Genomic DNA, 27,840 nt, shown 5'->3' with positions numbered 1-27,840 from the left:
GGGATGAGAGGGTGGGAGGCAAGAGAGGGATGAAAGAGGGGAGGACAGGAAGAAAGTAAAGTAAAGATAACAGAAGGGCATGAGACAAGAGACGGCAAATGAATGTGATGTGAACACAAAAATGAATATGCAAGTGAGGTTAAAAGTGGTTGGAAAAATATGATCAATATATGTGATCCGAAAGGCCTCGTGGAAAAAAAAGAGTCCAATACGTATTAAATGTTTATTGAATTTATTTGAATCTGTAGAAAGCCGTGTGACAATTTGCCCTTTTTTATGAGCAACCAAACCATTTGTGCCTACAGCCGGTCGAATCTCATCATCCAGCTGACAGAGAGGGCAGATTACATTCTGAGGAAACTACACATGTACTTACTGTCCTTCGCTTTCTAGTGCTTTCTCAAACAGCAGGCTGCTCCAGCACAGTATTATAAACCTTATAGTAATGCTTTGACCACAGTGAGCACCAGCATTTACAAAAGAGGTTTTGGACGCTGAGAACACGCTACGATTTCTCTCCAGCATCCCTCACAGGGCTACAAGTCCTGGGAGCTGGGAGGCTGACGGTTTTGCGTGTCTTCGTATGTCCCTGGAGTTTGCATGACTTTGTGCTTGTATGATGGTCAAAGTACTTGGCTTTTCAGCGTGCCGATCTGTTTATTGACTACGTTTATATGCGGTTCCGGTAGGGAAAAGGCTTGGGTGGAGATTTAAGTGTGTTCACACACACACACACACACACACACACACACACACACACACACACACACACACACACACACACACACACACACACACACACACACACACACACACACACACACACACACACACACACACACACACCTCTAAATGGGTCCCTGGCATCGTGACATTTCACATTTCATTTAAATCCATGAGGGATTACAGCCCTCCCGTTAGGAAGGAAAGAGGAGAGAGAAAAAAAAACACTCATCGAATCCATTAGTTTTAAACATTTAAAGGACCATCTAAGATAGACTGATGGAAGGATAGAGGGGTCGGTGGGTAGTGCTGGCTATGAGGAGTGAGGGCTGTGTGGCACAGCACAAGTCTGTCCTAGATTAAACAGACGCTCTAATCCCCCATTTCTGCCCCCAAATTGGTTTTCCCTCAATCTCGGCCTTGCCATCCTAATGTGAGAAAAAGAGAAGTAGAGCAGTGGCTGAGGCAAAACAATCAGCACGTTAAAAGCTGTGAGAGCAAAAGAGGAGAGAAAAAAAAGAACGAGATGTAACGATAAAGCAATCGAATGGGTGATTTTAAGGGGAGCACGCACAGTTTGATTGGGGTCAGTCAAGGCTTCCTGAAGTCAAGCTCTATTGACCCCGGAAACATTCTTCAAATGAAGCATTGCCGAGTCGTAGTTCTCCTCTGTGTCAGCATTCCACTCATAAGTCCAATTTAGCCAATTCCATTTAGCCAAAATGTTAACCATGATAAGAGGCACATTGGCTCAGACTTTGTCCCCAGTGCTTTGCACTTCGGCTGGGCTCGAGGCACACTCTCAGTGTGCCAGCTCCATGTAGGTCTCTCTGGATCTTGTTATGGGGTTTGCCTCAGGCTCTGGCGGAGCTCGTCTCTCTCTTTGAGCAACTCCGTAATGGCCGAGCGTATGGCGGGGGTCTGGGGATCTGTGGGTTCTTTCTCTAAGTAAAGACTGAAGTGCCGGGTGCTGCAGGTCAGCAAGCTGTCTGGACTGTAGCCCTGGTGACCCGAGCGGAGCAGCCTCTCACAGGCCAGAGCCAAGTTCTTGTCCCAGTTTGAAGGGTAGTCTGAGTGGGCCTCCACAATCTCCTTATACAGCTGCAAAGCAAACATACATATACACACAGAGACACACACGCAAAAGCAAATGTTACAGCAAATAACAAAAAAAAAAAGCCCCTGAACATGTCGTAGTTAAATCTGCCCCTTTATGGTAACTGAGAGTATTGTTGCATGTTTGTTGAGGTCAGACTCACAGTGTAAGACAGCTCAAAGAGGCGAGCTTTCCCCTCTCCTTGCATCCCTTCTGCCAGGTCAAACAGAAAGAAAGCCGTCTTCATCCTGAAACAAAGCACGCAGGCTCAGGGCTAAGTGCTGGATGGATGAGCCATGCAGATCCACACTCACAGACGCACCACTCCAATGGAGTGATTTATGTAGATGCCGCCACCAAATAGAATGTACATGTAGATGCTCTACCACACAAGACTGGTTTATGGAGATGTTCTAGCGGACTAGTATGCATCGTGACGCAGCTTTTTCTCTGCACACTAAAAGTATACAACCTCTCCAAAGAGGAAACCAGTGTCTTTTGGTGTTTTGTTAAAAAAAAATAAAAAAAGTTTACTGTACCTGGCTTGCCACATCTCCTCATTAGCGACGCGCTCCCAGGACGCGGGATGGAAACTGTTCACACATGAATAAAAACATTTCTTTATCTAAACAGCTTCAGGCATTGGCTTGTGCACAGTTCCACTAACTATAAATGATTATTTATGTGAATATATTGTTCCACTTGACTGTGCTGGTTTTGATACACTAAACATCAATGTTTGCTGCATAAACATTAAATGACTGTGCAACAATGCCAGCTAGCACATTAGACATGGAGTAAAACCACATCTCCCTATTTTTCACTTTGTTGACTGTAAACACTTGACCTCTTCTTCAAAAGAATATTTTAGCAGGGTTCCCGAGCTAATATTTGGCTTGTGGGCATCGGCGGACACGCTTGTCGTGAGGGTGCGGGAAATAATGTCACAGTATTCAGTCGTGGATATCTGAGTGAATGAAGGGCTGCTGGCAACAGCAACAGAATATGGAGCTTTGACTAATTCCACTTTTGACACAGTTATTGACAAAATGCAATAAGAAACTCATTATTTTTCATCTTCAGTCTCATTTCAGATGGCTGAGGGCCTAATGTCCTGCTCTAGTTGAATTCACAAAGAGCTGGATCACAGCATGGAGAACAGAGGACAACCTCACTGAGGGAAGCTCTGTGGAGTCTGTGGAAGGGTGATTGAGAAGACCACAGAGAGACGAGATGTTGGGGATGAAATAACGTGGGAATATTTCAAGATGAATTGTAAGATCACGCGTTTATTTAGAACAATATGCAAGAGTCTTCCTCCTGGAAATGACATCCTGCTAATTTAACCTCTGAACTTACTTGCCACTGGACCGGTCTTTACAAACACACTGTGGAGCGGTTCAAACACACAGAACTTTATTTTAAATTCTAGTCCAGATCCCAAAGACAGCAGATATTCCAGGCTGAACTTTAGAGGAATGTGTAGAAGATGAAGCACAAGACGTAGAATATTTCACTCTGTGTTAACGACGTACAGCTTCAATGAAGATGTGGAACAGTTTGATACAGAGTACCTATGTTAGTGTCAAAGAGGCAACTAAAGCTACTTAGGAGAACCCTAAACATACAACACGTACCTGTGGGAAGACATTAATGACTCTGTATATGTGTGTATGCACCTGTCGTGTGGCTCAGTCCAGTTGTAGATGTTGCGGGTTCGCTGGGCCCATCTTTCAGGGTAGAACTGCCTCTGAACTGGCACCAAGTAGTCACACACACCCAGGGGCCAACGAGAGAAACTATGTTCCCAGCTTGGGTCTCCATCAGGCAGCCCAATGCAGGTGACCACATGCCTCCTGCAGAATAACAATCAGACAGAGACTTCTCACATCCTCCATTATTAACCCCCCCCCCCCCCCTCCAGGTAACTGATGATGAAACACAGAAACACCATGTAGACAAATATTCCCTCACATCCCAACACTTTCTAGCTTCCTCCAGTCCCGTGCTGCGCACCGAAAGGCTCGGGCCCTGAGGGTTAATCCCACAGGTCAGTTTTGCCCCACTGACAGACGGACATGTTGGCCTGGCAAACACTGCCCCCTGGTGGGCTTGGTATTAACAGGTCTCCAGCCAGTTTCTGAGTCTCAATTCCTCTTGGAGGAGTGAGTGACGAGAGCAGAGAGCAGCAATGAGTCTGCCAGAGACTGTTTAACCAAATCAAGTAGATTAGTCGACTTCTGTAGTTCATCAAACTCCTTTTATGGCCTCAACAGTTTCACGAGCTTATCTTCTCCCTGCACTCACCGCTGTGTCGACCATCCCACTGATCTCTGCCTCAGTAGATCACCCACTTGTTCATTTGGACCATTGTTGCACTCCCAATTCACTCTCTCTCTCCATTTTACACTCTTCTATTTCTCTGTTCAGACCAAACCTTTTATTCTCTCCCGGCTCTCTCCCCGTGTCTCAGTGACTTACTGCGTGTTGTGGGACAGAAACTGCTCCAGATTGAAGGTGTCGTTCTCCTCAGGGTGAGCCGAGTCCCACCAGCGGCCAGGAAAGTGCACCCCAGGGTGGTGCTGCGCCAGCTTGGCCACATACCAAGCGTATGTCATCATCTACAAAGAAGAAAGAGTGCCACCAACTCTGTTCAATTCTTTGTATCCCTGTAATTAGCAGTTAAATTACCACGCAGTGTACAATTCACTTAAATGGATTTATTGAATATTTCAGGGGCTTTTACTCCATGTGTGTCGTTATTAAAGGGGCTTTTCTTTTTCTTATTTAAGAGGCTCTTGTTTTCACTTATTTTTTTCATTACACTGTTGTCTAAAAGCCTTTCATGATTGTGATATGGAAGAGATATAAAAACGTATACATGTACATAATAACTATACACCCAACTCAGAAAGTCTGCAAGGGGACATTTTGGGTGTCAGGCTCTAATTTACTGTATTTTGTATGAATTTATTAGTCAGTTATTACACAGCCAGGGTGCATTGCTATTTTGTCCAACGAATATAATTTGCCATAAAAAGCTCACTCAATCAAGATGCAATCAATTTAAATAAAATACACACAATGCAATTATGTTCAAATCTGTGTTCTTCTGGTTGGCCAGTAAGTCATTCCTATTTTCAAACCTGCGTTTGTACACTGCATGAACTTAACTATGTTCAGAGGGAACTTCTACTTGAGGTTCTGAAAATGAACAGTTCTTCATAATACTAAAATCCTACTTTCGATTTGTATGAAATATCAAAACTTCAATGAGAACAGCTCAACAAAGACAAGACAAGTGGATACAATCAAAGCTCTGACCTCCTGGTCGACCAGACGTGCATCGGGCCGTACGCCTTGGCAGTAGTATAAGTAGCGCAGGGAGTTTCCAGGCAGATCTCCTCTGGTCAGGATGATCGAGTCTGTTGGGACGGAGGCCAGAAGCTCCCTGCCGAACCTCTCGACCACACTGTTTCTGCTCTGATCGCACTCCCTGAGGATCATCAGCACATACACCATCATACTGTATAATATCATCAAAACACAAATTGTGTTTACTTGACTTGAGTGCATCCTTACTCCCGCTTAGAATTGTGAGTGATGTGTACAACTGTGTGTTTGTAGGTTAGCTTTCAAGGTGCTCTGAGGGTAAGTTGTCAGTGTCCCCGCCCCTTCCCCTTCCCCTCTGCAGAGCGCTCCGGCTGCCTATCTAATCGTGGGGAGACAGGTGTGATGGGTCTGACAGCACAGGCCATGCTCTCCCCTTGATCAAAGCTGCTCAGTGATGGCTGTCTGGCACTCCCCAGCACTACGCTGGTGTAATCTGCCTTCTCGGACAGCTAACATCTCAGACTGAGCTCTGTGAGTGGAATCTATGTGCTAACCGTGCCTCTCTTTAGCCCCTACCATGGGGTGAGGAGAGAAAAACCTGACATGTGGAGTTCAGACCTGCGGTATGAAGCGCAGAGGAGAAACAAATCAGGTTGACTCAGGGAAAACTTATGCATGGGGATTTTAGAAGGAACTCGAACGAGAGGGGAGTTTTTATTTAACTTTACCAAGCAGAAGTATTTTAAAGTAAATTAGGACACATTTGGCTCTAGTGCAGTTACTACAAGAGGGATACTGTAAAGTAAAACTGATTCCATAGATAAATGCACAGGGATTGTACATATTCTGACTGCTTTTTGATACCAGAGCAACCAAGAGAAACACTGAAAAAAGAGCAGCTTGGCGAACTATTAGAGCCTGAAATCACTCAGCGCCTGTAGAGTACATTACTTCACTGGTGTACTGTGATCACGATCTTTGCTGTTGGAGAAGCAGTTTCTGTGCAAAGTGTTGCAAAACTGACTATGTCTTTTAAGGGCAGTTGTTTTTTCAGCTCTATACTCACGTAAACATATAATACTAATAGTGTTCTGATTATTATGGAGTACAAAGTGTTTTCATCATAGTAACAGAGTGCAATGCTCACCTGTGATTGGTGTGTACCATATGTGCCAGCAGAGTCATGGTGAGGACCCAGCATGTGGTCTTCCACAACCCCCCACGGCCCAGCCTCCTCTCCAGCACGCTGTGTGTCCGGCTCAAGCCGAGACCTGCCAGCACACACACTGCAGCATCACTCTGGAGCCAGAAACGCTCAACCTGCAGGAAGTAAGCGTACATGTGAATACACACAAACACACGCTCTCACACATCAGTGTTTTCCCGTTTGTTTTACCAGTGGACCCATTCCAGGATCAGCATCAATATATTCTACCAGTTCTGTGCTCTTACTTCAAGATGTGTGAACTGCATACTTTATTTAGATTTCTCATATATTGAAAATGTTATTATGTAAAATACAGTAGAAAGACTTTAGCTTAGAGAAGGGATGTCTAAGCTCACCACTCCAAGCAGTAGGGGTCTGCTGATGTCCAGGTTGGCTCTCCAAGCAAAGAACAGTGAGTAGACCACCAGCATGGCAGTGAACAGCCAGGACACTGAGCGACAGGACCTAGGATAGGAAAGGCCACAAGTTATTCAGTATACAAGTATTGTTGTCATTATCACTTCATGTATATTGGTCTGTATTCTCCTGTACTGCCATTTCCACATATTTAGTTTACTTTGTAAAACAAAATGTATACTTGTTTTGAGTAAGTCCATAAAAACATTAATGCAGGGATGGAGATCACAAGCCCGAGAGAAAATGTATACACCAGCCAGCTAAGAGGTGCATGATTGATTTTCTAATGCAGACTGAGTCATAATGAGCTGGTGCCAACCGCTGAATCACAAACTCATTACAGTACAGCTGTAAAATGTACTTATGCACTAAAAAAGAAAACATGTTACCCTTGTGGCAATACAAATCACCATCAGAACCTGAAGAGACTTCGCTTTTTCCTGCCCACAAATAGATCGGGTAGGCCACTAACGCATCCTGTCAGTATTCTGTCTTTGTTTTTCCTCTTCACATTATGCAAAATTAGTTTAAAAAAATTAAGCAAATGCAGATTCATTTTGTAATACAATGTTCTTTGCATACAAACAGTTCCACTCCACATTTCAACATTAGGTAAATTAGCATTTTCATGGCTTCATTTTTGTATCCTATGAAATGACCTTGCTCTTTTTCATCTGTGTGTGAACGCAGCCAAGTTTATCAAAGTGCACCCCAGGAGAGGGGGAAGTGTGTGTGTGTGTGGGGGGGGGGTGGCCGGTGCACTACAGAGCCTCAGGGCTTCGCTAGGCTTTATCAGCTCCACCCCACAGGCCCCGGGAAAAGGCACAGCTGTAATGAATGACTGGATCACATACAGATATATACAAGCAGCGATTTACTTGTACTCACAAACATGTTTTTGAAAATCCAAAATACACATCAAGCCCTCTTGATTTGAATGTGGAGCGTCGCGACAGCTTGACAGCTAGGTGCCTCAGTGTTTTTTTGTATTCTCTTTTTCTAAGATCAGCATTTTGTCAGTGGTTTTTGTTCCCCGTCTTTCACTCCAGGGGATTAGATTTTTGGTTGAAACGGCTGCTGAGATGAGTATGACAGAGTTTGGTGTTTTATATGCCGGCGTCTCGCTCATCCTACCTGTCCCATGAGGAGAGGAGTAGGCCTATTCCTGCCAGCACCAGAACAGGAAGTGAAAGGTCTTTCAGGCAGTGATCCAACTGGGCCCTGCACACACACACACACACACACACACACACAAACACACTTATAACATATATGATGGACACCAAAGGCGAGCTCAATTACCCCCCCTGATACTGAACTCAAGGACAGCAATTATTAAATGCCCTCCATCCCCTATCAAAACAAACTCCTTGGACTGTGCGCTCCTCCTTTCAATCGGATTGACAGATACGAATGACTGTGTCATCCACCCCCCCGCTGCCCCATCCTCTCCTCACAGTGCCTGTCAGTCACAGAGCGCTTGCTTAGAGCAGAGAGATAGTTTCCTGCCTCTTCCTTAATACCCATCTCTATTTGACAGCTTATTGAGTCTCTATATCTCCCAATGTACACTATGTGTGAATGTGCTCACGAGCGTGTGTGTGTGTGTGTGTGTCAGCTTCTCCAGCGGGTTTACGTCTCCAGTGCGACATGCCTGTCATGTTCGCCTCTCTTCCCCATCTTGAAGGTGTGCTTGTCCATCAAGCAGCAGGGGTGATGGGAAGGGGTGGGTGCCTGGCAGAGGGGGGGCTGGTAGTGGGGGGTCTTAAGACTCACATGCACCCCCATCCCGTCAGCTGGAGAAAGATACCAGGAGTGGGATGACTGCGGTGGTGGTGGTGGTGGTGGTGGCAGCGGTGAAGCAGGGGAGGGAATCGGGTGGAGGAGGTGGGGGGTTGCTGGAGTGGAAAAATACAATTTCTCCAGCTCTATTGCAGTGTCTGTCATCACAGCTTGTCACGCTTAAACACCAGAGCTGAGTGATCATTTCAAACTGCTGGAGAAACAGAACACAGCGATTTGGCCCTCTAAGCAGGTTCAGTTCTGCTTTGATGGGAGAGAGTGGAATGGGAAGAACAAAAGCTGCTGGGGAGAAGAGAGAGGAAGAGAGAGAGAGAGATGGGCTGCAGAAATGACTCTGGGCTGTCAGAACAGATTGGAGTGTCTGTGGTTAAACCTGTAAAACACCAGAACCAGCGCAGAAAAAGTGTTTGGGTCCTCCATCTGTAGAACCAGGCCCTCACTGTGCCTCAGATCAAATCCCCACAGTTTCCTCTATTGTTTCTTTTCTACTCCATTAGAATCGACCGGCAGGCAGCTGTAGAGCTGCAGCTGGGAAAGCTGAAAAAAGGCCAAGCAGACTCACTTTAGCATCGAGGTCAGGTTTACCGAGCTCTCCGTCTTCGCCTGCAAACACAAAGAGAATACAATGAAAACAATTAGTATACAAGGAAGAAGAAAGGACCCCAGGAATCATAAACTTAATAGTGGCATGTGTTTAAAAAGATTCTAGAGGAGTGTGTTTGAGTTTTATTAAAATCGAGGCAAGCAGCACGTACCAGACTGAAGGTGCCATACTCAGCTCTCAGCAGGTGGGTCAGCAGGCCTGACAGGGTGGTCTGATCCCCCCAGCTCCAGCGGGCTGTGTTGACGTAGGAGGAGATGGGCAGGTAGATGTAGGGCAGAAAGCCAGCGATGAAACACACTCCCAGAGACACAAGGCCGCGCAAAGACAGCTCCTGTTGAGATGGTTTGGAGAGAGATGTTCTCAATTCTCCCCAAAACGGAAGTAAAACTGACCCACATAAAACATTTATAAAAAAAGCAGCATCCCAAGATTTACATCCGATTTACACTTTTGTTATTACACATGACTTGATATTTAAATTTACAGTATGCTTAGACCGTAGATGTGATGTCAACAAGACTGTAAGTTTACAATCATCCTTATCGTCTTAGTTTCTTAAACACACATTTAGAATCTGTTCTACGTGAGCTTTTATAAAGAAGGCCCCAGAACTTACCCCGAGACAGTAAAGTCGGCGAAGGACCCAGGGAGTTATGACCAGTATATACAGCAGCAGGGTGTGCTGGTTACAGAGCCCCAAGCCACAGCATAGCGCTCCCCAATGTGCAATCTGACAAGGTCAAGCATTTAATTACAGCTCAGTGAGTTCAATTTGAAGATATTTTAAGGAGGCATCTAAGGAATGATCAGAGGAAACTGAAAAACCAAGAGAACAACAAGAGTTACCTTTCCCCTCTGGGAGGCGTTTTCAGCACAGTGGAAGCTGGCAGTCAAGAAGAAGAGCAGACCAACAAAAAAGTTGTTGAGGGTGAAGACCTCCGCCACCATGGACCACTGCCAGCTCAGCCTAGACACAGCGAACAGCCCACCAGCCAGTACTGCTCCGGGGCCGGGGCCTGCCAACCTGGGGGAGGGAGGGGAGACCTTCGTAATGGTTCACAACCTTAAATCGGACAAGATTCAGATGTAGAGTTGCATTTATATAGCGCTTTTCCAATCTTTGCGATCACTCAAAGCGCTTTTCCAACACAGATCAGCATTCACCCGTCCACACACATTCATACAGAGGCAGAGGCTGCCATACAAGGTGTCACATGCTCATCAGTGAGAAACATTCACACACACTCAGCAATTTTGGGTTCAGTACTTTGCCCGAGGACACTTCAACATGTTGACCGCAGGGGATCGAACCACCCACCCTTGACAACCTCTACCCCCCCCCCTGAGTAAGGATGTTGTATTGGTACATAGATACACCAATACAGCATCCTTACTTTTTGTTCTTAGTCTCTTGTTGAGGCTACAGACCTTCAAGTGTTTTACCAGCACTTTATTTGATCACTACTCTACGCTGACTGGCAAAACAACAAAGTCAGCAGCTTCACACTAAATTTAAATTTTGCAGTGACAAAAGACACCACTTCCCACAGACTAATTTAGGGACCCATTTTAATCTTCCCTCAACCCAAGTTTGCTTCTCGGACAAGTCCTTGAAAAACACCCAGTGAATTGGGCCATTCACACATCATGAGAACTCCCTCCCCAGCAGCCGGTTGATCTCGAGCAGACTGGCACAGAAACCACCGTGGTAGAGATAGCACTTTATCCTCAGCTTCTTAAATATAATGTGTGCACAAAAGTTTTCCCTTCCTCCTCTCCTGTACTCTCTCCATCTCCTTTGCGGTAATTGAAGCAAACTTGGGATAATCTGTCATACGCTAAGACCCACCACTTACTAAAATGAGAGACAGAGGGGGAGAGGGAGCGGCGACAAATGATGGGGAGAAGGGAAAGAAAAGAAAAATAGTGCAGAGAAGTGTGCGTTAAAGGGGTGAGACAGTGTGCAGGATAAAGGATGAAATATAGAAAAGGGAAGAGAAAAAAAAAAGTTCAAGAAGAGAGAGGGGAAAAAAGAGAAAGGAGGGAGAAAAAAAAAAGCAGCCCAGTCCCCGGCATGCTGGCTCTGAAATATGAGCAGGCTCGACAATTAGGGAAGTCAGGCAGTATGGCCCTTTCCGCCATTGTGTGGAGTGGCTTAGAGTCCTCATCAGCCTATCAGCTAACTGACAGGCAGAGAGCTGCTCTATTCAGCACCGCAGATACAAGCTGCAGGCCAAACGGCTGCCAGGTCCCTTATGACCCCACAATCCCTTGCCGGTGACAGCTTCAAGCTCCATAGCAAATTAGGCGCTCTCACATTACAATCGCAGAAGACAGATTCCATTAACGGTATCTGAAATTGAGTAGAGAGCAGGCCCGTTATCAGACCTGACTCATAAGCACCGCCATTAATCACAAGGCATGATACCATTTATACATTTCCAGCTCTCTGCCTGCCGCTGTGATAGTCAGCCACAAAAGGCCTGATGAGACTTAGGCTAGGGGAACAATGGAGCTTTCTGAGGAAAGCGCGGTAAATCAGGAAAAAAAAGGAGAGAGAGCGAGAGCAGGGTAGAAAAAAACCTCTTGCTTGCTGACTACTTCCCCTTTTTTTCTTGGGTTTTCTCTCTCCACTATTTTTCCTGTGTTCACTGTAAGGCGAGCTTGGTGAATGAGTATGTATATGTGCGTGTGTGTGTGTGTGTGCACTTAAAAGAGGGGGGTGGACTGTGTTGATGGGGCGTCTAGGAGTGGGTCTTAATAAGAGATAGCAGCGCCTTTCTCGCTGCACCGCTCTAGGAATTAGTTGTAACTTGAAGGAAGGATGAAGAAGGATGGGGTGGAGGGGGGCAGATGGGGACTTTTGTTGGAGGTGCAGAGACCCCCCACACCCATGCTTTTACCTCCCTGCATGACAATTAACCCGTAGCTCATACACCTAGCAGGGGGTGCAGATTTTAGGGCAGCACTGGGCACAGAGCAGTCGTGGGGGTCCACGGACGAGGTTATTACACCAAGTATGTCTCTGCCTCTGAAGCCTCCTCTGATAGTCAGGCAGCACTTGTCACATATTTAGAGACACACACAAACATGCATGCACACACACACACACACAAACACACACACACACACACACACACATTCCTGTTCTTCAACTTCTTTATTCTCCCCGAGTGCCTGACAAATCTCTCTGTTAGAGCTTGTCAGTCCGTAAGAGCCCGGTGATGTGTGTACAGCGCGGGCTGTAAATGACCTGTCTGTCTGCGCGGGACCACCTGGGTCCCAGTCAGCCTCTCAGCCTCTCCACAGCTCATTCTCCAGGCTGGCTGCTCCCAGGGCGAGCAGATAAAGCAGGACACATTCTGACACCAGTGTGGCCGTGTTCCCCGTTATCACGACTCAATGCGGTGCAGGATGCTGCTGTGCTGAAATGTTGTGGCTCAGTGACAATGGCCCAGTTGAGACGTGTCAGGAGAATAACACGGCTGACAACGAGACTATTCTACCCTGAACTGATCCACCCTGCCAAAAATGTCTGTGTCATCACTTGGGTAATTAACTGAATGACAAATAGCATATGCATGGAATGAAGCACAAACTTAATGGAAGTGGTTAGAAAAGGAAATCAAAGATTGTTTTGTTTTTTTGCTAAACATCCTACATAAGGAATGAAAATGGTCAAATAGAAAAAATAGAAAATATTTGTTATAAATCTGTTCTGAACACAGGTTCAAACAGAAAGATCAAAGGTAAATAAATAGCAAATGAATGACAATGATACAACAGGCTCTGGTAAGCAATGCCCCCTTCAAGGACACAACAAAAGCTCAGTACAATCACTTTGAAGTGTCAAAATGGGACCTGCCTCATTTACCCCCTCAGTTCTACAGTATGGGCCAGAGACGTGCCAGCACCAGTCGTCTGTGCTAAATAACAGCACACAAAAAGCGTACAGCAGCCCTCTGCACTGAATGAGGCTTCACAATGGAGCTGGCCAAGGGAGCCACTGTCACACACCACCCCGGGGAACAGACAATACCACAGCTGTGCCATCGCGGATCATCGCTACACTGTTCTCTAACCGAGTGGTGGTTTGGGGAAGCGGCGCTGGAAAAGAATCACACATTCCTGAAGAGGGTAGAGAGCCCGAGAGAGGAGGTGGCCTGCTCGGGCTGAGACGGAGGTTTCCAGTTGGCCCTCGCTGACACCCCAGGGCTCTCCTCTGGCCAGGACACCAGGCAGGGTACTTAGTAGCTATTATATGACAGTAAGTAACTGATGCACTGCTTTGAAATTTCAAAGCCAAGCAGCAATTGATATACAAATTTAAGCTTTTGGATGATATGTACACGTGTACCAGGAAACTAAATAGTAATTAAAATACAAAAAGTGTTTTAACGACAATGTTTGGAAATGACCATCATTATTATGGCTTGGGGTTTTTTTTTTTCAAGACATGGACATTTACCAGGCAGGAAAAGTTTAACGAGAGATGCTATAGAGTTGCATTATGGGAATTGTAGGATGTAGTGTTTTGGAGGCTTGACCTATACTATGCTTAGATTGGATTTTTATTCATCTTTTGTAAGTCCCCTGACTTTATGGAATACTAAATTATTGGAGTTCCCCTTTAAATTTCCAGCAGATGATAATTAAAGACTATCAAACAGACATGTTATTAATGCTTTTATTTTATGTGGAAAGAGCATAGCAGTGTAACATTATCAATTGCTTTATATGTAATTTTGCATAAATTTGTCATGACTTGATATCGAAAATCTTTCTTGCTAATTTCATATTACGCAGCCATATTACAGATATAATTATGTGATATTTTGAACTTGCTAGGCTGTTCCATCTGTGCGAAATATGCTTTGACTTGCTTGCATAATATCTTTTTCATTTTAATTTTTTTCAAAATAATTAATAGTCATCACCAAAATATCACATTATTAATATTGAGGAAAATATAAAACATATTATTCAATTCTTTCAGTATCGACCGGCCTTAATCCTTTATATAATGGACTTTTGAAGCAGTATATTGGAATCGGGGATGCCACAGCTTTCTTTTCAGCCAGTCACCAAACCAGACACTTCCCAGTCTTTCCTGCCTTATCCGGTGTGCGAAGAGGAGGCTGTCTGCTGGAACAGAGAGGAGGGAAAATCAGGGTCTCTGCTCTGCAGCTCAGACACCCCTCCTCCAGGAGAGCTCCAGTGCTCCAAGTGTGTGTAAAATTAATCACCACAATTCTGCTCAAACAATGCAGCCACTGACATGACAATTTCTTCCAGAATGCCATCTTAATCTCCAGCCAACACACAAAAATTACAGGAAGAGGGAAAAAACAATTTACAAAAATCCTGTGTTTATGCAATTCACTGAATGCCATTTTTATTGCTGCTTTTTCCAACAAAGTCATTAGGCACACACCAGTGATACATAAATATTGCTGTATAGATTCCATTAACTAATTCTGGGTGAATTGTAATTGCCGAGTCTGATCCGTCTCTGCGCCTGGTGCCTTATTAAGACTGCCTGTGGTGGGTGAGGAATGTAATATTGACGTCCGAGGCAGACACAATCTCGGGCCCACGGGCGAAAGGAATATTAAACTGTACTGTATTCTGCTGTCTATCTAGCCCCCCTCCCCTCCTCCTCTCTATCCCCATCCCATAGCCAGTAATGAGGAAATAACATCTTCATTAGACATCTGTTTAACTGTATTAAAGGATGAGTCCTGGGGGAACCATTGGTCATGCTGAGGATGGGGGGGGGGGGGGGGGGGAGTAAAGGAGGTCTGTTGGACTACAATATGACGGATGAGATACTGCAGAAATGGAACAAAAGGTCCAGAGATTGGAGCCTTTTAAATAGACAAAAACCTAAAATTGTCTTCTGCATTTTCAGAAGAAAATAGGAACGGGTGAATTCTCTATTGCCAAGATTTTATCCAAGCATAGAAGACGTGAAAGGGAGGGGAAGCTTTGCCACCTGCAGGGAGAGGTGAGAACAGTATCCAACAAAACAACTCTACTCAGCTGTTTCCAAGATATCACAACTCCTACTCAAAACAAAACTAGACAAATGGCTGCAAAACAACGATCCCCAAAGACAACTGCTCCTGACATGACCCCAACAAGATGACCGCAGCTCCACCCCTGTGGAAAAACAACCCACCTGAGCGAGGAGGAAAGGCGCCATCAGGACCATATGGTGAAAGTCCTTATAAGGAGCTGGGGACGCAGCACAAGGCAGGGGATGGCACCACGCCCACCCTCAGGTCCACTGAGGTATCAGCTGTGCCACATGAGCCAGCTCTTGGCGGGGGAGCCCTCTCGCAGGTGTGCATTTTGTTTCGAGGGCCGCCAGGGAAAGGGGAGGCCAGGTACGTTTGGTGCGCTTCAACAGTCTGTTATGTAATCATGTGATCAAACAAAAAGTGCTGATGACTGAACGTTCCGAGGTTGTTTTTCTGCTCCGATGGCTGTCAGCACGCTAACGTGTCTGCTCCTGGTTTCTCAGGATAAGCTCAGGAATGGAGAGAGATTCCTCCCAGGTAGCAGAGATTCAGAGCAGCTTTAGCAGATAAACTGTGAAAACGAGAGAGCACAGAATACCGAGCTGTCTGGATTATCCCGCTATGAAGGGTGCATTCCTCAAGAGACTCAAGGCTGAGGCCTTCAGCATTCAGGCAAAATGTTTCTTTCTGTGAACCTCCAAGTGCAATCGATAGTAATTATCATTACGTCCACCATCCTCAAAGGCTTGTCAGGCCACGGTGTGAAGACATGCAATTTGGCCATCAAACCATATGATCAAGCCAAGAGAACTGTAATTGACAAATCAAAGGGAGGCTAAGTGCTACATTTTAACTTATGCAAGAGAGAGAAGTGGCTTCCAAGCCTATCATCTTACATTCCCCCACATTAAACACGGCAATCTGGCCGACTAATTTAAATTGATACATCAAAGGCTTGCCATGTTGGGTATACTCCAGATGAATTTCAAGGTCTTACAATTTACTATTTGAGAGAAACTGCCTTCAAGTACCCGTATTAACTTCCAATACATTTTGCCATATGAAAATAATCACACAAAGCGATGATTTGTTTTGGGTGTGTGTGTGGGGGGGGGGGGGGGGGGGGGTGTCTGCATCTCAGCTGATGAAAACCTAAAAATAAGAAGCAGTGAAAAAGTTTGTAAGGGCCTCAAAGGGACAAAAACAACAAAATGCATCTCAGAACTTAATTATGTTGAGAAAACACTGGCGTCACAGTCGATGCAAGGACAGAGCAGGTACAGACGGACGGGTGTCAACTGGTTTTGGCATTTCATCTGAGAGAAAGGCCTGGCCAGAGAATCACTGCAGGGCTGTGGCACGACATCTATGCCAGTCGTCTTGATATGGTCAAAGCACCCAATACCCTCTGTGCCAGAACCGAGAGTGAGGTCTTGACCATCCGGAAACCCTCTCCCTGCCTTTTACCCTCTTCATCTTTTGCCCTTTCCAGTAACCCCTCACCAGGCAGAGTCTGCCAGCTGATCAACAGCCACAAGCTCATCCCGAAGTAGGCCCTGAGCAGATAATGACTAAAACCTTTTATGCTTATTTTTTCAAATTGAAAGCGTAGATTATACGTTCATACTTAAGAGCTTATACGGTGTGACTGTGTACTCTGGCCGAAGTCCTCACTACCCATCATCCCTTGTTGGGGAGTGGGTGGGGTTGGGGGTCCTCATAATGACTTTTTACTTGACCATAATCCAAAATTGGATCTAAATCCCCAGAGATTACAAACAGGGCTACAGTTAACATGCACAATGCGAGCCAAATATCATCCAGACTGCATGGATATTTTCTGGCTTTAAAATAGCGGTCTGCTAATGTCTGGCCAAGAGTCCAATCCTCCAATTGACTGGTAACTCATCAAATGTATTAAGACTAGTGGGGCAGTATGGATACAAATAGCCCCCAAAAAGCGCAGTGTTCCTCCCCTTTCCTGTTGTCCTCTCTTTATTCTTTTTTCTGTCCCGTCCTGGGAAGGGAGGTTGAAGTTTTGATTTACCTCTGAGAAGGAGTAAAGCGAGGCAGGGTGCAGTGATGCAGTGAATGATGCAGCCTAAGCTTAGGGCCAGTCCCCTGAGGAGCACTTCCTCCCAAGCCCCTGCCCTACTGCAGCAGGGATGACCCTGTTCCTTGACCTACTACGGACCACCTGCCACCTAGCACACACTGGCCAAGCACACAGGAAGTAGGCCCAGTGCCGAGCACCTGCACAACTCCATTTTCACCTGATTCTACCCCACTATCACTGGGTCCTCACAGCCGGCCAAGGTGTACAGCAGAACTGAAATGACATCATATTCAACAATTCCTATTCTGGAAGAGTAAATTAGAAGTATACGACATGCTTGGAAATGCCCCAGTATGCATAAACAGTGACAAAAAGGAAAAATGTTGACACTAAGCTGCCCCCAACAATGCAATGTGGAAAATTACTACGATCAGCAAAAGGGTGATGTAAGGTAGTCCAGCCAACCATGGTAGATAAACACACACACAAAGAGGAAAGGGGTAAAATACTCCTTACATGATAGGGTCAGCAGCAGGCGAAACTGCAGGGTGGTAGATGGCAATGCAGAGACCGTAAACTGTGCTCATGACCGAGCGAGGGGAGAGATGGTTGAAGAGAGGGGAGAGGGAGGAGCAGCGTTAGTGATCCTGTTCCTCTCAGACCCAGGAGGCAAGAAGGGGGAGATAAGAAATCGTGCCATGTCAGGATTGGGAGCATGCTGGGCAGTGGGGGGGCAGGAGAACAGGGACGTCAGGGTGGGGGTTGGAGGGCGCGATAATTGTGATATACATACACACACACGCACGCTCACAACGGGTGGCTGATGGGTAAACAGGCAGGGCAGGGTGGTGGGAGGGAGGAGTGCGGCTGGGCTCTGCTCCTGAATACTGAACAGAGGATCAGAGACGACACTGCCAGTCTGTCAGGACCCAAAAATACCACTCTCTGTTCCAGACAGCATCAAGATGCAAAACGTCAGTAAGGGAGTGTTTGAAGACCCCCTCCCCTCAAGAAATGTCTTCTTTGCATTGTTACTTCCCTTGGATGTTTGACTTTTGCTATATACATTGATACATGTGCAGAGTTTGTCACTAGAAGGCTGCTGTCACATTCCTCTGCTGAAGTCTTAAACACACAAACGCAAGCGCAATTGTGTGACATCACATCTTGTGTAGATGCCAATTATGAGAGAGAGCTGGACCACTTAAAATGCCCTGTCTGGGCATCATTTTGAAGCACATCCCTTTAAATAAAAGCACAGTAATCACAGAGCAGAGGAATAACAGAAATAAGACAAGAAATTGTGGGAAATGATACAGGAAACTTATATATATATCATGTGCCTACCTGCAGACAGTAATGCAGAGGGCACTGCAAGCTGCAGCCCCCAGCAGGCTACTCATCAGATTGACACTGTGGGCTGGAGAGAGTGAGGGCAGAAGTAACATAGCCAGGCGAGCTAGTAGGGTAAAGACGGGATATCCTGGAGGATGGGCCACCTAAGAACAAAATGACAAAAGTATGAAATCTAAATTTTGAGACTCAAGAGAATTCACAGTTTCAAGGGAACAACAAGGTAAGGCCTCATTCAAGATGTGCTCGTGTGGATGGCAAGCTAAGCTGCTAAAAGTGAAGATGTTTTACTTATAAAATATATATATATAAGTGAAAAGAACTGGAGAAAAAAAAGCATGGATACAAAAGCCAGAATGAGAGTATGGGAGGTGACCACGAAGTAAGAGTGACGCAGTGAGGATGTGATATTATCACTCGCCCCCTCTGAAGGGAAATCTAGTTGCTCTTCTGCCCTCGGTAGTTGCCAGTAATGTTGTGCTGTAGAGATGCAGTAATGGAAAAGCAAGACGCATCCTGCCTGGCCTGACCGCAAACTGACTTTGCTATGATACCCGAGCCCTCCTCTCCATCTCTTCCTCCCTCTTCTCACTTCTTTTCCTCTGGCCTCTACCCAAGGACAGTGCAGCTCCCTCGAGCCCGTGGTGGAGCACGTGGTGCTCGCCAGCCCCAGCCCCCAAACCACCTCCGAGCCGCAGTCATTCTCGCCTGGGGGATCTCTGCAATCACTGCAATTAGCCGCTAAGTCTCCTCCACCCAGATAAGGGCTCAGTCATTAAACACAGACTCATTCCCTGGCACTGATAACACGAGCCATGCAGGCAGGGAGAAGGGGCAGCTCTTCAAATGAGCACAGAGCTGAAAGGTGAGAGTTCGACTACCTCGCCAGTCACCTCAGATACAGCAAAGGCTCCTTGGATGCATTCAGACATAGAAACAACTCCACCCAAATCAGAGGGACGGGTTGAGAATAGAGCGTGTAGGTCAGGAGAAGTCAAGGAGCAAAAAAAGAAGTAATGTAGAGAATAAAAGAAAGAAAAAAGAGCAGCTCAGCAGACAGCTTGGTGAACTAAGTGTTAATGTCAGACAGGTAGCTCCACGTGGAGGACAGACTGTGTGGCCAACAGGAGTGTACAGACATGCAGTAAAAGGACAGCTGAGGGACAAAGGCCACAGGGAGCATGGGGAAGCAGAACTCTGGAGCTCTGGGGATCAGAAGGGGGGGCCCGCAGCCTGGGGTCCAGGGACGGCCTGCGAGGCCCTGGGGAGGCCTGAAAGGCAGGCAGGCCACACGGACTGCAGCACTAACGGCAGGATTACTGGCATAGTGACACCGACACAGCCTCCCTAAAAGGATCACAGCGGCGTAATAAACTTTATTAAATAATAAAACTTATTATAACTGTTAACCCGATTTAGTTCATTCTTCGCGGCTTACACACACACACAAAAAAGAGGGGTGGATATAATAAGCCTTATACCGTACATAAGGCAAAGCCTACAAAAGCCATCGCCTTACCATTGACTTTAATTGGATTTGAAAAACGGGTTGCAAATTATAGCATTCTCTACTTGCAACTTAGTAAAATAAGTGTATAGAAAAGAAGGGGGGGGGGAAACCTGTGGACTGAAAGTAAATTAATCTGCTTTCTGCCCATGCTTAATTAAACTTCCTTAATGCTTATAAGAGTTAATGAGTGAATTGATTAAACAATACAGCTAATACTTACCCCCAGCTCACAAGCAGTGGTGATCAGCTCTCCTGTGGAAGAGAATAGGGGAGGAAATTAATGTAAACCCAATAATTATTATTAAGAGACAAGTCTGCTCCCAAAGTTTTCCCAAATCAAATACTTGCACTGGGGTTTTGCATTAATTTGCCAGGATCAAAACCTACAAATCTTCCCAGTGTGACATTTCCTAAGCGGCACGCTCATTCTCTTCATCTCTCGCTTCTCCCCTGATGCCACCCTCCTCGTCTCCAGCACATACACGCAGATATAAACACACACACACACACACAAACCATTAGACTCCCTCTCCAATGCTCTGTCACACAAAGACACACATATGCTGATCTGAGAATAATGCTTCTAGTCCCATCCTCCCTATGCATCGCGGTCCTTTCCCTTCCTCTTTCTTCTGCCACTCTACGTGCCTCTCTCCTGCTCCCACACTCCCAATGCCTCAGTGTCTCCTTTAGTCCGTTGGGCACAAACAGAAAGGCAACGTTGGTGACAGTCACAGAATGAGGTAAGCTGTAAAAATAAGAGCCGGTTGCACAATTTTCTGACAAGCTCTGTGTGAGGCGCAGCACAAAGTGAAAAGAAAACCCCTAAAAGCTATTTTGGGAAGCTTTAATGTATCCTGGCACAAATGTGTTTGTGCCAGGATACACCCAGAGCATTTCAAATTATACTGATTTCTCACCCAATGTTTGCATCTCCCACTCATGAAAATTGAAATTTGGTTCAGATTAAATGACATTGATAAATGTTTGAGTTCAAGACAGCTCCCTCTACTGGTACTAGATCGGTAGTCATCTCCTCCATCCAATACTGCCAATAGAACAGTGGCCTCGTTTCCTGCACCAGCGCTGACGGGTTAGTCAGTCTCTTCACTTCACCAGTAAACAAGCTTCATAGTTAGGAAACAAATTACATTTTTTTTTATTATTTTTGAAACAAACTTTAAAAGCAGCAACAGAGTAGAGGTAGTTATTTAAATAACCATTTGAAAAGCAAGGCCCTGATGCAGCACCGCCACCAACCATTATAGAACAGAACGGCTGAGTTTCCGGTGGCATTGGCTGCATCACGTATTTTGCAACCTCGCCGATACAGTGAATTATTATGCCTAAATTTGTGCCACATGTGGAGCCCTAACTCTTATCACTCTAATGGACCATGAAGTCAGAACTCCTCCACCTGCACAGCTTAAATGTTTTCTCAGCTCCATTTCACCTGGCATGAGCCGCCAGCTACCTGCCATCATTTTACATCACACCTTCTCATCCCTCATCGGTTTCTCAATTCCACTTATTTTCCCTCAGTAGTGGCACACTTTTACACTTTTACACCATTCACAGGGAAAACTCTAACTAATACTGAGCCAAAACATCCATCTCAGTGCCACAGAGATGCAGTTCTGCAGCCCCAATACTAAAACGGGAAAATATTGACTCAACGGGGTAGCAGCATGGGTGCCAAGAGTCTTTGTGATAGTGGAGCATGGGCACCCACACCAGTCTTCCCATAATCCCCATCATTTCCACACTCCACATTCCTAGACAACAGCGTACCCGCGGGGCTGTGCTCAAGCCTCTCCAGGGCACATCACACCTAAAGAGATTAGGACACAGAGACGGAGACCTGGAGAATTCGAAAGGGTGTTCAGCTGGCACTATCAGAGCGGGCATCCCTCACGGTCCCTAAACACTGTGGAGAAGGGGCTGGCCATTTTTTTCAAAGGCCCCGTTCGCTAGACAGCAGCACAACCAGCAGGGCTACTCAGCGCTCCAATTGCCGGCTCTCTCTTCATATCTGGCCGAGCTTTTCACATGCTTTCATTCTGCAGAATGTGCATTCCCTTCCACATCAGCTTGTACGCCAGAGCAGCGAAAACCTAACAAGCACAGCCTTCATGCCCTGAAGTCCACATTTACAAGTTTGTAACCTTGCTATCACTTCTAAACACTGTTAGTAATTGTGAAAGGCAGTATTTCATAAACTGCATTACAAGAATGATGGAAAACATGTTGGCCGACAACATAGGAAGGTAGTGAGTGAAATACATTTGGGTCCACCGTTAAGGCTGGTTACGGAAGTGTGCAAATTAATGTATGCATACACGCATATTTAATTTACAACAACCCATGTTATTTACAAGTCAAGGGCTGTTAACAATACTCATTAACAAATATTGTCTATATTACCCATCAGTATTAGAAATAATGAGTAAAAATGTTTTACTTTCTTTCCCATTGTGGCTTCTAAAGCAGAAATCAGCAACGGTTAGTTTATTATTGCAGATACATTAAAAAGAGAAAATGTAGACGTCAATGACTTTCTAATAACTTCATGAATAACATATTTTTGGCTTCACTGCAGATGATTGAAATTAGGTGTGGGTTAAATGGGCAAAGTTAATATTGTGAGCATTTGCATTATAGCATAAACTCATGTTAATTCACTGGGCCAACATATATTTTCGATCCTGACATCAAAAGTATGATTAAAACATTTTTAGATTTCAAAGAGACCTTCTTATTACATCCTTTTGGTAAAAGATAACACAGAATTCCTTCTAAAAGCATTATCAACACATCAAAATACTTTCAAAACTAATTTATATAATTGAATGAATAAACGTAGTTGCACCCAGGAAATGTGTCTTTGGCACACCAATAAAGACATGAACACGATAAAAATTATATAACACAATACAGAAATATATATGCAAAGGTTGATACAATTTATGAAATTGAAATCTCACGGCATTAGGATATTTTAGCGTTGTTTGTTCATTATGTTGATTGCACAGAGTACAAAGAATCCCTTATATCCTTTTCTTTAACAGAAATGTTCGTCCAGCAGGCATTATCTGCTATTTTATTAATATTCGACAATCAATTCTGCCTTCAACATTCAATTAATCGCAAAGAGTAGTCTGTGTAAACCAGGGGCATCATACATGCGGCCCAGGGGGCCAAAACCGGCCCGCCAGAGGGTCCAATCCGGCCCGCGGGAGGACTTTGCAAAGTGTAAAGATTAGTTGTTTTGATCATAAAATAAAATACTGTTCCAGATACCTGTGACAAAATGTGCTGTGCCTTTGTAGATACACTGTGATCTGTAAGTTGTAATGCACATGTGTAAATGATAAACTAATACTATTGTTGAAATTGCACCTTTTATTCTTAAGAAAATTCAGGTTGTTCATAATGTTTTGTAAAAAGATCAAATTTGAACATTTTCAGAATGTACGTGTACTTTTTTGCACTAAAACGAAGGGAAGAATTTGGTGTTGTCGTTATTTACAGGTTATTATACTATGATTTTACTGGTCCGGCCCACTTGAGATCAAATTGTGCTGTATGTGGCCTCTGAACTAAAATGAGTTTGACACCCCTGGTGTAAACGGTGCTGGTGCGTCAACTATGATATGATTTTGCAGGTGAATTTAAACCTATTGATGATTAACCCTTTTGGAAGCTCTCTAAGAGTACTAAAAAAAACAATATATTAATGTTTATGTGTGTTGTTTTGAAGTAAGCTTTATGTTTCTCATATTGGCACAAGTTTGTTTTTTATCAAGCTCGTGCACAGCAGTAACACGGACAGCACCCGTGCAGCTTCAGTAGCTGCACTAACAAGGCGCCACATGATTGGCTGCCTGGCAACACAACAAACCCACATGACCAGAGAGGAAAATAGCTAGCTGGCTAGCACCAACCTGAGTCTCCACCGGGGACGGTTCTCTGCACACAGGGCACATACAAAGCGGTGACACAGGCGACCATTGCCCCTGTCAGTATCCAGCTCGTCCTCTGCTCCCCAGACATGTTTTTCTGGATAAATACTGATAGTTTTCACACAACTGCTAATGACGACGAAGTAGCGAGCTAGCTAACGTTAGCATCCATATATTTCGGCACTGGGGAATGTAAATAGAACTGTAAGCTACAAGCTACCTTAAACCGATGTTAGTATAGAGCTGAAGTAAAGTTATTACACCAAATATAGACCTAACTTTACATTACATATTTGAGAGGCTTGACAGTTAGCTAAATTGAATCGTTTCTGTTCCCGGGAAGAAGCAACCCAATTCACGTCAACACGAGGTAAACTCGCGATACTACCGGACGCGCCATTCTTTAAAGATACAGCATGATCTTCTTCAGTTATTGAAGTAGTTGTAAAAAAAAAAAAAATGTGTGGATAAACAATAATTTTGGTTCGTTAAGGCGGTGGAAGACGGGTGTTTTTTCCTCGGATGGGCTGCCTGTGAAAAACTAATAACTTTACTTGGTTCACTGTGACTCAAGCTAAATATGAAGAGCTGACATCTGTCTCATCACTTCTGCTCACATGGCTGACTGAGGAAGGTTCTGCACCTATTGTCTTCACAAGCACTTTGAAATTCATCTGAAAATAACTACAGCCCGTTTATTTGTTTGTGTTTTTTTTATTAAAATGTGTATACATTGCTTGTGTTTTTTAGGTTTTTCAAGTAGACTATTTGGAAGTGACAGGTATGTCATTTTTATTAGACTATGTAGGCTACCGATAAATATGGCTTTTTCTAAGGTCAAGAATGAACTCTAAATGTAAACCTTTATGGATAACAAGTCCTTAATGTCCACAGAGGACTGGAAACTTTAACATTATACATTTTCATAACTAGGCAATTACATCTGCCGAAGAAGATGATATTGACACTGACTATTGTACAATAGGTCTCAAACCTGACTCAATGGCACAGCTCGCACTTTCTTCACATTTGGTTTAGGGCTGCAACTAAACGTGGGACTGATTCCCATAACTATTGTTCTGTTGTTGTAAATGCCACCAAAACCGGTTTTGTCATTGGACTGTGGTGCTACTGAAGAATCAGATGAATGATGCTCAATGCATTACAAGGGGTTCAACACAGAGGGCCAGTTTAAGAGTGTTGACATTCCAGGTAAACTCAAACATAGATGCCTGTCTCATCCAATTTGGAGCCTCTTTTTTTTTTAAAGAGAAGAAAGAAATAGTCACTGTAGCCCTCTTTAAACTCCCGGGAGTTGAAGAACGATGGATGGATTTGTCTGAAATTCCTAAAAATAAGTTTTATGTGAACAGACCAAAAGAAAGAAAAGGCAGTTTTACAGTGGTACACTGCCAGCACACTTTGATTTCCCTCTGAAACTATACATTTAGATCTTATAGTAAGAGTAAGACTACTTCGTTTAAGCACTATGATACTTTACCTGCTGCTAATACAAAATAAATCGTAGCAGAAAAGCAGTAGATTATAACTGAAACAAGATACATGCACCCATAAATGTCTCACAAGTGTCCATATTTCACAGGTTGAAGGGTGACTGTAATAAAGAAATTGCCCTATTGAACTGATAATAATCCCAACCCACCATAAATGAGTCTGATCCCTCAGTAAATTGAGCCCTTGGTGAGGTGGAGTGGTGTCAGCACCTAGCCAACTCTCGGATGGCTCTCTAATCCTCGCTTCCCTCTCACCACCACCCTCATCGTCTAATCAGTCTTGAACACACACATAACGCTCACACCCATCTGACACACACACGCACCCCAAGTACTCACCCTTCCTCACACTTGGGCTCAGCCATCTCTTCAGTGTGATGTCACTGCTAATCCACGCTTGGTTATCCGCTGGGCTGCAGGGCTGCCAGAGGGATATGGGGAGGAGATGGAGTGAATTTTGGGAGGTGGTGGTGGTGGAGGGGAGTGGGGGCATTGGTGGGATGGGGGGGGGGGGGTGTAATCAGGCACGTCATAAAGTTTTCTCTCTAAAACCACCACTTCCATTAGGCCCCGCCACAAAGAAAAACCAAAGTCTCGCACCCAGCCAAACTGAGCGGCATATGCACAAATGCTCAATGGAAAACACATTTCAGCTCTGATAGGAAAGATAAAACACAGCTGCGAGTACATTCACAGAGGCCTGTAGCTCCCATTCGAGGCGCAGAGGAATCATTAGAGAGACTGCTGGATTAAGCGCCCCCCCCCCTCTCTACCACATGCATCCACAAAATGCAAGGCCTTTTTATTGACAGCTTGTCCAAAAAGAGGAATTACCCACATGGTTGAGGCCCCCGTTCCATATGGCACCAGGCTATTAACAAACATTAGTTGACTGTAATAGCAGTGGTATTAAATTCATTATCTTTTTTATGTGAGGTGTGTGATTTTGTGCATGTGTGTGTGTGTGTGTGTGTGTGTGGGGGGGGGGGGGGCTAGAGTGCATGTACACACACTCAATGTGTGCCAGTGTGTGTGATTAGAGACTTCTAATGTTCCAGCTCTAGGGATTTGTAGCATGAGATAAGAAAGGGCATTAATGGTGAATTGTGACGGTCCAACAGAGCAAAACTGTTGTTTGAAAATGTGCTTCTTTTTTTTTTGCTGAATGTTTTTACACTAACAATCTGCATATTGTCTCACATAGAAAGGCATCTGATTTTTTTTTGTTACTCACAAATACACACAGGATAGCCACGCATGAGCAAGTGGCTTACGAGACCAGTGAGTGAAATTCAATCTATTTGATTTTGTATTTTCCTCACTTACCACATATCTGTTTTAATCTTACCTTAAGCATCCTTGAAATGAGTTGTAATCCAGTTAAGCCTTTTTGAATCTGCTTCACAGCCACATTACACACATTCATCGTCCCATAAACATTCGCACTGCTAAACAGTAGCTCACTGAGAGTGTCCATAAGCCAACATTCACATACTGTAGATGTTAAAAGATCAAACACTGTGGTATTTGTGCTTGTGTGACACAGGCACTGCAAAGATAAACCATGCTTAGTCGACTTTCCCTAGGATAAAAAAGGTTCAAACATTAAGCAATATAGCAACACATCACACATTTTAGGCACAATGTGATAAGATAGAGAGTCAAAATTGTCACTATCTCCTGTTACTCAGAAACCCATGAAGCAATATTCTGGGCAGAAACTGTCAAACTGCGAGACACATGACAAGTGTTTGTGTTAATATTCCAAACCTTGGATCAAATGCTGGGCCGGCAAAAAATCAACAAAACAAGTCAATTTTCTTGCAATTTCTCCAGTAAATAAGTCTTCAAAGAGATTAATTCTCCTCTGTGATCCTGTTCTCATTACAAGAAGCAGGGGAGTCAAACACACCTAATAACAGGGCTGACTGCTGTTCCTTTGTAACATGTGGCTACCTAAATGATCCTAAATAAGATAGATGACAAGGATAAAGCAAATCATAATCGGCATTTTGCACAATGGAACATAATAGTCTGAAGAGAACAAGGGGACAACATACAGAGCTCCCGTTTCCAACGCCTGGAGCGGCACACCTAGTCGAGAGCAATTAAAATGAGAGGATTCAATTTTGTCAAACACCAGGAACCTATGATAAATCTTGTATCTAATTTTCCAGTGGAGGACACTGCCTCACGCCGGTGCTATCATGTTTCTTATGGTATTTTGAAGAAACAGCTG

The 27,840-nt window shown here is 44.6% G+C and overlaps 1 protein-coding gene across 1 annotated transcript; it reads right to left on the bottom strand.

Moving 5' to 3' along the window:
• Positions 1-209: 209 nt before the first annotated feature.
• On the bottom strand, positions 210-24,473 carry tmem260 (transmembrane protein 260). Its single transcript, XM_029461133.1, has 16 exons — positions 24,070-24,473; positions 20,346-20,377; positions 18,610-18,761; positions 10,030-10,207; positions 9,800-9,913; positions 9,335-9,514; positions 9,142-9,182; positions 7,911-7,997; positions 6,716-6,824; positions 6,300-6,472; positions 5,144-5,315; positions 4,301-4,440; positions 3,499-3,675; positions 2,359-2,412; positions 1,983-2,067; positions 210-1,824 (listed from the first exon to the last, which is right to left on the bottom strand). The coding sequence occupies exons 1-16, from the start codon at positions 24,176-24,178 to the stop codon at positions 1,564-1,566; spliced, it is 2,064 nt and encodes a 687-aa protein (XP_029316993.1). The 5' UTR covers positions 24,179-24,473; the 3' UTR covers positions 210-1,563.
• Between the last annotated feature and the right edge of the window lie 3,367 nt (positions 24,474-27,840).

Source organism: Cottoperca gobio, chromosome 22 (assembly GCF_900634415.1).
Source record: "Cottoperca gobio chromosome 22, fCotGob3.1, whole genome shotgun sequence".
Classification (NCBI taxonomy): Eukaryota; Metazoa; Chordata; class Actinopteri; order Perciformes; family Bovichtidae; genus Cottoperca; species Cottoperca gobio.
The sequence above is the reverse complement of the archived record's forward strand: the minus strand, read 5'-3'. Positions and strand labels throughout refer to the sequence as shown.

Coding starts and splice junctions, on each gene's coding strand:
- tmem260 (XM_029461133.1), bottom strand. CDS start 24,178: ATGTCTGGGGAGCAGAGGACGAGCTGGATACTGACAGGGGCAATGGTC. Junction 9,515..9,799: donor GCCGACTTTACTGTCTCGGG/GTAAGTTCTGGG, acceptor CCATCTCAACAG/GAGCTGTCTTTGCGCGGCCT. Junction 6,825..7,910: donor CTCCTCTCCTCATGGGACAG/GTAGGATGAGCG, acceptor TTCCTATCCTAG/GTCCTGTCGCTCAGTGTCCT.